The sequence below is a fragment of the Leptonychotes weddellii genome, chromosome 3 (assembly GCF_054177405.1).
Source record: "Leptonychotes weddellii isolate Sample4059 chromosome 3, ASM5417740v2, whole genome shotgun sequence".
NCBI lineage: Eukaryota > Metazoa > Chordata > Mammalia > Carnivora > Phocidae > Leptonychotes > Leptonychotes weddellii.
The window spans coordinates 57,204,504-57,215,208 of record NC_138371.1 but is presented as its reverse complement, the minus strand read 5'-3'; the positions used below and the strand labels follow the sequence as shown (position 1 = coordinate 57,215,208).

General features: G+C 36.9%; 1 protein-coding gene across 1 annotated transcript in view; it reads right to left on the bottom strand.

Annotated features, from left to right (window-relative positions):
* The window catches only part of LRP2 (LDL receptor related protein 2), a 199,144-nt gene that overhangs the window by 110,646 nt on the left and 77,793 nt on the right, over nucleotides 1-10,705 (bottom strand). Inside the window, exons 16-19 of the mRNA XM_081814243.1 lie at nucleotides 10,024-10,227; nucleotides 3,284-3,476; nucleotides 1,304-1,429; nucleotides 110-240 (exon numbers count right to left, since the gene is read on the bottom strand). Coding sequence (XP_081670369.1) covers nucleotides 110-240; nucleotides 1,304-1,429; nucleotides 3,284-3,476; nucleotides 10,024-10,227 — 654 coding nt within the window. The remainder of the gene's footprint in view (nucleotides 1-109; nucleotides 241-1,303; nucleotides 1,430-3,283; nucleotides 3,477-10,023; nucleotides 10,228-10,705) is intronic.

Sequence of the window (10,705 nt, the reverse complement as noted above, 5' to 3'; positions counted from 1 at the left end):
AACCAACTTTTCTGTAAGTGTGAGATTGTCAAATGAGGATGAGTCTACTGTTAACAATTCGCAGAGTATAGAAACAACACACACACACTTCCACTGCTTCAAAGCATACCTTCAAAGACAGTAAGTCCAAATGGATGAGTCATCTGCTGTATATGGCCCAGGTTTCTTCTGTCTAAACCATCAAAGGTGCTGTGCTCGATTTTATCAAAAAAGGCATCTACCCAGTACAACCGTAAAGCACTAAAATGATAAAATACTTAGTTATCTGTTATGCAGAAACTAGTAATGCACCCTTTACACTGAGGGCATTCATATGGTATGTTCAGTTGAAACATTTATTAAACAAAGTTCTTTAAAAATTAAATTATACTCATTAAAAATGTAATAGTTTTATGCCCCCCCAAAGATACAGTACTTTGATAAGTGAGTTTTAATTATTTATCTTAGAAAACTTAAAATGGGGGCGCCTGAGTGGCTCAGTTGGTTAAGCATCTGCCTTTGGCTCAGGTCATGATCTCAGGGTCCTGGGATCAAGCCCCACATGGGTCTCCCTGCTCAGTGGGGAGTCTGCTTCTCCCTCTCACACTGCCCCTCCCCCCTGCTCATGCTCTCTCTCTCTCTCTCTAATAAATAAATAAAATCTTTAAAGAAAAAGAAAACTTAAAATGTTGTTCTCTTCAAGTTAGGTATTTTATTTTTCTCCTGGTTAAGTCCACAAGTTAAGAAAGCCATGTTTAAAAGGCTAAATACATTTCTTTCATCTCTCCTATAAACTACTTTGGCATTTCATGTGTGTAAGCTTTTTTACCCTGTTACCTTTTCCTATATTCCTAGATACATCATTAATTTCCTGAGAATTCTTATACTTCAAAATTCTCCCAGAGTGTGTGTGTGTGTGTGTATGCAAATATGCATTTGTTGATTGACACCAAAGATTTACTATCCTCAAGATGCCCTCTATGAAAATTACACATGACCTGAACTTCATCAAATCCCTATCCTACTTCTAATGGGATGTGGTTCTTGCCTCCTCTATACTTACCTTCCAAAGGTCCTATCCTTCTGCCTCCTCTATCGATTTCCTCAGAATATTCATGAATGCATTAGTTTTCATCCCAGCAGAAGTTGGCAACTATGTTTGTGTTCTTTGTGTCCTTGTATCATTCTATAGCCTTCTCCCAGCACCAATCGATGTAAAAATATCTGAGTGCAAGTAGTACCTGTTTCCTTACTCCATCACATTGTTTCATAATTATTTCACAGTAAGTGGGGAATTCAGTAATTTGGGATGATTCCTACTTACCCCCAATCAATGGCCAACCCATTGGGCCATCCAAGAGTAGTGTTTACTATCGGCAAAAGGTTAGATCCATCACACCATGCTCTCATAATTTTAGCAGGACGGAACCAATCAGTGAAGAATATGTACCTAAAAAAAAAGAGGTAATAAATCAAACATGTTAACACTGGAACAGTATACATGACTTGGAGAGATCTAGCGCAAACTCAGATTTTCCAGAGACTTGCTACAACTAATTTCATTTTCTGTATATGCTATCGGGCTTATACAGAAAAAGTAAAATCTCCTTAATAAGCAGATTCAGATTGAGTATACAACTGATCTAACTCTTATTTTTTTGATCTCTTAATTAAAAGTTTGGTTTTATATATAACCAAAGTCACAAATACAAATGGCATTAAAATGGGCATCCAGAGGACAGAACCACTGCGCTAGACCTAGGACCTAAAACTGTTGTCACCAAGTAGATTCTTTAAAAAGACATAATTCGGGTTAGTTTTATGATTCTATTTTTTAAGGAATCCCTATAGCCAACATGGAGCTCGAACCTACAACCCCAACACTAAGTCACACGCTCCACCAACTGAGCCAGCCAGGCACCCCTGGGTTACATTTTAAATACTCCAAAGTTGTTCAAATGAAATGATATACTATGAGCAAGAAAACTGATTTTAATCTCTCTTTCCTCTCTGGATTAAACATCTATGACACACTAGATAGCTCTTTAGTCATCTTCCACAAGGAATTGATCAATTTGCAGGAAAGCATTTCATCTCTGATGAAGAATGCACCCAAATCAACATAACTCTTGTACAATCTCTACCCAAGGCATGCTTTTTTATTCTGAGGAGTGACAAAAAGAAAAATCTAGGGGAAAAAAAAAATTCTCTTTCATGTGAGCCTTAGAAACTAAAATTAGTCTTTTCCAAAACTAACTTTCTGAAATGTTACTTAATATTCTTTTAAATGAAGGAGTCAGTAGGAAAGGAATTTAACAGCTTTTTCAAAACCAAATGCCAAAGACTTAGTTTAACATAAATTCATTAGAAAATCAACTCTCTACAGGGCAATAAAATTTCTTGTTAATAGTATCACCAGTCCAGTATCACCAGTTTTTAAATGCTTCTTACAATTATTTCACAACAGAAAATTTAAATACAAAATAAGCATTCTAGAGGCCTCATACAGAGTTCTTTGACACAAAGGCTTTTGTAGTCAAGTAGGCCTGGAATTTGAATCCTAACTGTTGCTTAACAGGTAGTCTATCTACCTGGCTCACAAACCAGCTTTTGAATTAGACAAGATTATGTAAAGTGCTTACTATGTGCCCTCCATGAATTAGGCTTCAGTGAAGTCCCACTCATTTTCTTTCTTTTTTTTTTTTATTCCACTCAAGTACAACTACCCAGCTCAGACTTGTTCCAAACAAACATATTAGCTATTAACCATATTTAAATTAGAAAGGTAAGAACTTAAAAAGAATAGTATAAACTGTTCTTTCTTGTCTGACACTACCAATCATGGAATGGTTAAACATGAAACTTATTCTGTAGTCTGAAAGACTTTTTATTCTGAAAACTACTGAATGATTAAGCAAGTTTTGCTAAGCTTTATATCAATACATTAAAGCAGGGAAAGAATTTGAGCCTTTCCTGATAATTCCACTGCACATTCAATCCTTCTCTACTGAATCTGTATCACATTGTTGGTCCTCTTCAATTGTGAAAAAAAAACCCCACACTTCAGTGAAAAAAACCCACACTTCAGTGAAGACTGGGAAAGCCGAAACTAAGGAGAAAGTGTTTTCAAGGAGATAAAGTGATTACTTAAGCTTATGCTAAAGGGATAAAATTTAAGGTGATTTCAATTTATATAGTTCAATCTTACATTTGCTGAACTTGCCAAGTAACTGTGGCATCACTTTTCCATAACTTTAAAAGACATACAGTTGCAAGCTCTTCAGGAAACCATGAACACACTTACCCAGCAATAGGATGAACTACAATTGATCGTGGGTTGTTTAAATTCTGGATTATTGCACGTCTCAATTTATCAGCTAGCCTCATGACACTGATACTCCTGTAAGAAGCGTCTGTCCAATAGAGATTCTTTGAAATCCAGTCAAAAGTCAAACTTTCAACACTTTCCACCCTGTTGGCAGTGAGAATTTCTCTTCCTGTAAGTTGAAATATGGACAAGGTTTAAACTACGCATACTTCATGACATACATTTTCCTACTACTGCATATTTAAATTGTGTCAGAGTTACAGCATATTTCAGTAACCCATATGGAATTCTTTAAAAAAAAAAAAAAAACTAAACTGCCAAGCAACAACATGAGATAAACCTAGAATCTATCCATTCCCAAAAGTTCGGATCTCAAAGAACAGATATGATTCTGATAAACAGAACCAGAAGTGGTATGCCCTACATTTACTCCCTTGTTCAACCTTCCAGGAAAAAAAAAAAAAAAAGAAATTCTCATTGCAGAACATCTGAAGAGAAGATACCTGAGTTCACATATTCACAAACACCACCCACAGACAGCTTTGATAAGCTGACACCACCAGGTACGACTGGCGGGGGGATCTCTGAGGTGTGATGACCCAACCTTCTATCAACAGCCTTTCAAAAACCTCAACGTTGCCACATTTTAAAAAGACCAGTGAAGATACCAAAAGAAAATCAGAGCTGGGTACAGGAGAAAAAAAGACCTCGTTCCTCTTTGTGAAATTTTTATGTCTTTTCCTCTCTATTTCCTAGTTTTTGCTAAAGAAAATCTGAGTCACAGTAAAAGATAACACTTTTTTTGAAGTAGGAAAACCAATCTTAGTGCTTTTTCCATTCATCTACTTAGTGAATTATAAAAAGAAAGTCCTTTCTGTGCTAGACACCATACTAGAAACTTAGGAAACATAATATTGCTAACAGTATTAATAATAATAGCTTATATTGAATACTAATTATAAGCCAGGAACTGGTCCAAGAATTTTACATGGATTCATTAACGCTTACAATAGTTCAATCAGTGTATTATTAGGGGGCACCTGGGTGGCTCAGTCGGTTAAGCATCTGCCTTCGGCTCAGGTCATGATCCCAGGGTTCTGGGATCAAGTCCCGCATCGGACTCCTTGCTCGGTGGGGAGCTTGCTTCTAACTCTGCCTGCAGTTCCCTCTGCTTATGCGCTCTCGCTCTCTCTCAAGCAAATAAATAAAATCTTTAAAAAAAAAAAGGTATTATCAGTATCCCTATTTTGCAGATGAGGAAACTGAGTCCTAGAAAAGTGAAGCATCTTGCAAGAAGTGTGGACACTGCCTTCAAGGGATTTATAATGAAGTGAGAGACAGAAGAGGAGGCAATTAGGCCAAGGGGCAAAATCAAAGAGTAATGGGTCTTATGAGAGAGGTATGCACAGAATGATATGAAACACAGAGTCCAAATGAATCATATGGTAAGGTGAAGGTGAGGAAAAGTTTCCCAAAGGAAGCGCTGAATTGGGTACTACAGGAAAGCAAAGGCTTGGAAGTGAGAGGGAGACAGACTGAGAACTCCACGTTTCAGAGGTTAATGAGTTAACGATAGAGGCTAAAAGAAAGGGAGAAGTTTAGGTAACCACCAGATCCTGGGAGGAATGGGGGCATAAGAGGGGAAGGGAGAGTGGTCATGCTCTATGCTAAGGCAGGAGGTCTGTGAAAAATGGGGTACAGATGCCCACTTAGACTTACTGGTTTTGAGGTGGTGGTGGGATATATGGTGAGATATCCAAAAGGCAGCTGGCATTATGGGACTGAACCTTAGAGAGCTTAGAAGGAGATATATATCATCAACTGAAGAGCCTTCCCTGATCTTTCCCTCATTCCCCAGATTAGGAGGAAAATCATTCAGTAAATGCCCTATCATAAGTCTCCCCACAGTGATTTGTAAATCACTATCTAAATAGTTAATCAAAGACACGGAAGGCACAAAGTTATGCAGAAGATGAAGAAGAGAACCAGTGTTGAACATTAGGGAACACAGTTGTTTAGGAAACAAGCAAAAAAGGAAAGACCTGTTAAAGAACACCAGAAAGAATGGCCAAGAAAGAGAAGGAAATGAGACTGGAGGTGACCGCGATGAGAAGGGTTTCAAGTGACATAGTTGGCGAACTGGGATGGAATGAGAAATAAGTGAGAAGTACAAACGTAGAAGTGAGAATAGGAACATGTAGTCCAACCATGAAATGAAGGAGAGAGCAAGCTGTAACTAGAGAGACACATGGACTGGCAGGTGGGTTGAATTTTTAGAATGAGAGATTTGAGCATATCTTGAGTTCCCTGAGCGCTTCATTCAGCTGATCTTGACTTTAATCCGATTTCTGACAACTCATTTTCTACACATGTGCTCACCGACACTTCTTCCTCTCCCTGGAAAACAGCAACGTAATACCTCCCTCATCAAAGCATAGAAAGTTTAACCACTGACTATAGAATATTTTAAAAGGTAACTTGCTCAATATGTAGACTTGACATTGACAAAAAGCATGATGAGCATTCCAGTTTAACAAAGCAGAAGGGAGCTGACCTGTGAGACGCCGGTAGGAGACTGAGCCTATGTGGGGCTCGGAGGCCCAAGACTGCCTTTTGGTGAGAACTAAGACTGACTGGAGTTCTCCAAGCTCTGGGGACCTAACTCTGGTCCCCAGAAAAGATGCATTCTGGTTCAAAGTAGACTGACCACACATGTTTTCTCCTCTTCCTTCCAAACTCTTAAAATGACAGTCCAGGGACAGCAGAAAAGAGATTTCCATGGTTTAGAAAACAAAGTGATTGGAGGGGTAGAGAGGGGAGAGAGCTGCAAACTCAGTGCCAGCAGAAGGAAGACCCCCCCCCGAACACACACACATACACACACACACACAGAAGCCTCAGTATATTGGCTCTCAGAGGTACCAGGAGAAACGCAAGGGTGAGGAACTAAGGGGCTTAGCTAAAAGTTGGTATCCAGAGCAATTAGACCACCAGGTCCCTCTCAGATCCTGAGCATCTATGCCACTCCCCTCCATCTACCTCTCTAATAGATCAGAGATCGTCTTCTCTGAAGGAACTGATGCAGAGATGCTGTGGGCTCAAGGACAGATACCACAATGCACATGGGAATACTGGGATGGAACAGAACTGAATACAGGGGGATTGTGTGACTCATTAACTGAAGGGTCCTTGGCCCACTGTCCTCTTGTACTTCTCCTAGAACACAGACAGCAAGCTACCCTGACCATGTCTTACTCCCCACCCCAAGGAGAATGGAGACCTCTACTAATAACAAATGACTAACTCTACAAACGATTTACTAGTATCAATGTTTGGGAGCTCCCCAACAGAAAAGCTGCTTAAGTTCACCAGATGATGAGGCTCATACATACAGAAAGAACTTTTGGTAGCTTTTTTAAAGACTTGCCCTTAAAATTAAACAAGAATCACAGAAATTTGAAAAAAGCTTCCATCATGAAAAAAAGGATTGAAATTAAAAAAAAAAAAAGGAACCCAAAGAAAAAGGAAACAGAGGAAGATGAATTTTTTTAATTCCAGTATAGTTGACAGACACTGTTGTATTTCACACGTACAATATAGTGATTCAATAATTTTGTGTATTACTTAGTGCTCATCTAGGTAAGTGTACTCTTAATCCCCTTCACTTATTTTATGCATCCCTCCACCCATCTCTGGTAACCATCAATTTGTTCTCTATAGTTAAGAGTCTATTTTTTACTTAGTCTGTTTTTCTCCTTTGTTCATCTGTTTCTTAAATTCCACATATGAGTGAATCACATGGTATTTGTCTTTCTCTGACCGGCTTATTTCACCTAACAGTATACTCTCTAGCTCTATCCATGTTGTTGCAAATTGCACAAGGTCATTCTTTTTATAGCTGAGTATTATTCCATTGTGTGTGTGTGTATATATATATATAAATATATGTAACATATATATATATCACATCTTCTTTATCCATTCATCTATTGATGGACACTTGGGCTGTTTCCATAATTTAGCTATTGTAAATAAGGCGGCAACAAATAGGGGTGCATGTATCTTTTCAAATTATTTTTCATTTTTTCATTTTCTTTAGGCAAATATTAGTAGTGGAATTACTGGATCATATGGTATTTCTCTTTTTAATTTTTTGAGGAAACTTCATACTATTTTCCACAGCAGCTGCACCAATTTACATTCCTACCAATAATGCATCAGAGTTCCCTTTTCTCCACATCTTCACCAACATTTGTTATTTCTTGTTTTTTTTGATATTAGCCATTCTGACTGGTATCAGGTGATATCTCGTTATAGTTTTGATTTGCGTTTACCTAATGATTATTGATGTTGCGCATCTTTTCATGTATCTATAGGTCATTTTGATGTCCCATTTGAGAAAATGTCTATTTGGTTCTTCTGTCCACTTTTTAATTAGATTTTTGTTGTTTTTTGTTTTTATTGAGCTAGACTGAGTTCTTTATGTATTTTGGATATTGACCCCCTTATCTAATATATAGTTTGCAATTATCTTCTCCCATTCCTTAGGTTGTCTTCTCATTTTGTTTTTTTGCTGTGCAGAAAAGCGTTTGATGCAGTCTCATTTGTTGATTGTTATTGTTGTTGTTGTTTGTGCTTGACATCATGTGCAAAAAATTATTGCCAAGACCAGTATTGATGAACTTCTTCCCTACATTTTCTTCTGGGAGTTTTATGGTATCAGGTATCAGTTTTTTAAGCCTTTGATCTATTTTGGTTAATTTTTTTGTGACTTATGTGAAATAGGGGTCCAATTTCATTGTATTACATGTATTTCTCCAGTTTTCCCAGCACCATTTGTTGAAGAGACTATCCTTTTCCCATTGGTTATTTTTGAATCTCCTCTCAAATATTAGTTGACTATATATGCTGGGGTCTATTTCTGGGCTATTTTCCACTACTTCTGGCCACTCTTCTACGATGTATCTATTTTTGTGCCCATATCATACCGTTTTTATTACTATTGCTTTGTAGTATAGGTTTTTTTTTTTTTTAATTTGTAGTATAGTTTTAAATCTGGAAGTATGATACCTCCCGCCTTGTTCTGTTTCCTCAGGATTGGTCTGGCTATTAAGGGTCTTTTATGGTTCCATACAAATTTTAGGATTGTTTCTTCTATTTCCGTGAGGAATGCCTTTGGTAATTTGATGGGGATTGCACTGAATTTGTAAATGACTTTGGGTAGTATGACCATTTTAACAATATTAATTCTTCCAGTCCATGAACATGGGATATTTTTCCATTTGTTTGTGTCGTCTTCAATTTCTTTCATCTAAGTTTTGTGGTTTTCATTGTACAGATCTTCCACTGTTGGTTAAATTTATTTCTAAATATTTTATTGTTTTTGATGCTATTGTGAATGGAATGGTTTTATGTCTTTTTTGGATGATTCATCATTTAGGGTAAAGGAAATGCAACTGATTTCTGTAGTTGTGTCCTGCCACTTTATGGAAATTATTAATTCCAAAAGCTCTTGACTGATCCTTTGGGATTTTCTATATATATATGGGATCATATCATCAGCAAATAACTACTTTTTTATTTCTTCCTTTCTGATTTGGATGCTTTTTACTTCTTTGTCTTGCTTAATTGCTCTAGCTAGTACTTCCAGTACTATATTGAATAGGAGTGGTGACAGAGGGCATCCTTGCCTTGTTCTTGATCTTAGGGAAAATGCCTTCAATTGCTCTCCATTAAGTATAATGTTAGCTGTGTGTATGTTGTACATGGCCTTTATTATACTGAGGTATGTTTCTTTTATACCCACTCTGTTAAGAGTTTTTTTATCATGAAAGTATGTTTTATTTTGTCAAATGTTTTTTCTGCATCGATTGAGATGATTATGTGATTTTATCTTTCATTTTACTGATGTGATATGTTACATTTATTGATTTGCATATATTGAACCATCCTTACATCCAGGGATGAATCCCACTTGGTCATAGTCTATAATCCTTTTAATGTGTTCTTGAATTCTGTTTGCAATATCTTGTTGAGAATTCTTGCATCGATATTTATCAGAGGTATTGGTCTATGGTTTTCTTTTCTTACGGTATTCTAATCTGGTTTTGATATCAAAGTAATGCTGGCTTCATAGAATGACTTTGGAAGTATTCCCCCCGTCTGAAAAGAATCAGTATTAATTCCTCTTTCAATGTAAAATTCTCCAGTAGGTTATAAAATCAAAATACTGAGTTGTGCCATCATTCAGTAAAGTATCCAGTATAAAGTGTGACCATAATTTATCTTTCTGTGATGATTATGAAGATATTAACAGAATCCCAATCAACTGAAAACATAGTAAATCCATATTTCCATATAATTCATGGGGTTTTTTTTTAATTATTATTATTTCAAGCCCCACATCCCTCAAGAGGTGTCATCTGGCTGTTTGAACATGAGGAACACCCTCTAGTCAATTAACCAATTACTGACTTTCATACACTTGACTCTCCTTTTATGTAATGTCAGCTTCTTCAATGTTAATATTTCTCATTGTTAAAAATACACTCTTAAAGGAAGTGTTTGTTTTAACTAAAGTCATGAGAAAAGCAATGGATTTCTTTTCCTGAACTGTAAGTATTTAGCAAGCAAAGTAAGTTCTAGCGAGCAAATTATTAGTATTATTACTAAAAAATGGACAAACCGTGCAAAAAACTTTCTTAATGTATTCTCACCTGTGCCGTTGATATTTTGTTTATAAATCATGTCTTTTGATGTATCTGAAAAGAAGATAGTGTTCTCCTGGGCATCAAAATCAATCCCAACAAAGAAAGAAGGATTTCCTGTCACTGGAACTATGACATCTTCCTGGGCAGACAGGTTGAATGGGATGCCACGAACAGCCACTTCAGATGAGAACATCAGGAACTGCTTAACAGCTGTAGGAAGAAGAACACAATACAACTGGCCACAGCCTGGTTCTTGTCCTCCCTTAATTCCAGAGAAATTATTTAAACATCCATAAAGCACATTTTACAATTCTGAAATAAACATAAAAAACAAATCTGTGGAAAACATTGTTGGAAATAATGGGAAGAGAGGGAAAAAAGCAGCTATGAAGGTGATACAACTATTACAATCTTACTTCTTCTTGGGAAATTTATCCTTCAGATTTATTTGTATAAAACACTGTCCCCTATGATGAATTCTAAAGCAGTATTAACTGAACTGCACAGTAATTCCATCAAAATTCTTGATTGGGATTAACTTTTGTATAGAGATCTATACCAAGAATCCTACTGCAGTTTTTAAGGTATTAAGACTAGTTAAAGAAAAGAACTAGGGCGCCTGGGTGGCTCAGTTGGTTAAGCGACTGCCTTCGGCTCAGGTCATGATCCTGGAGTCCCTGGATCGAGT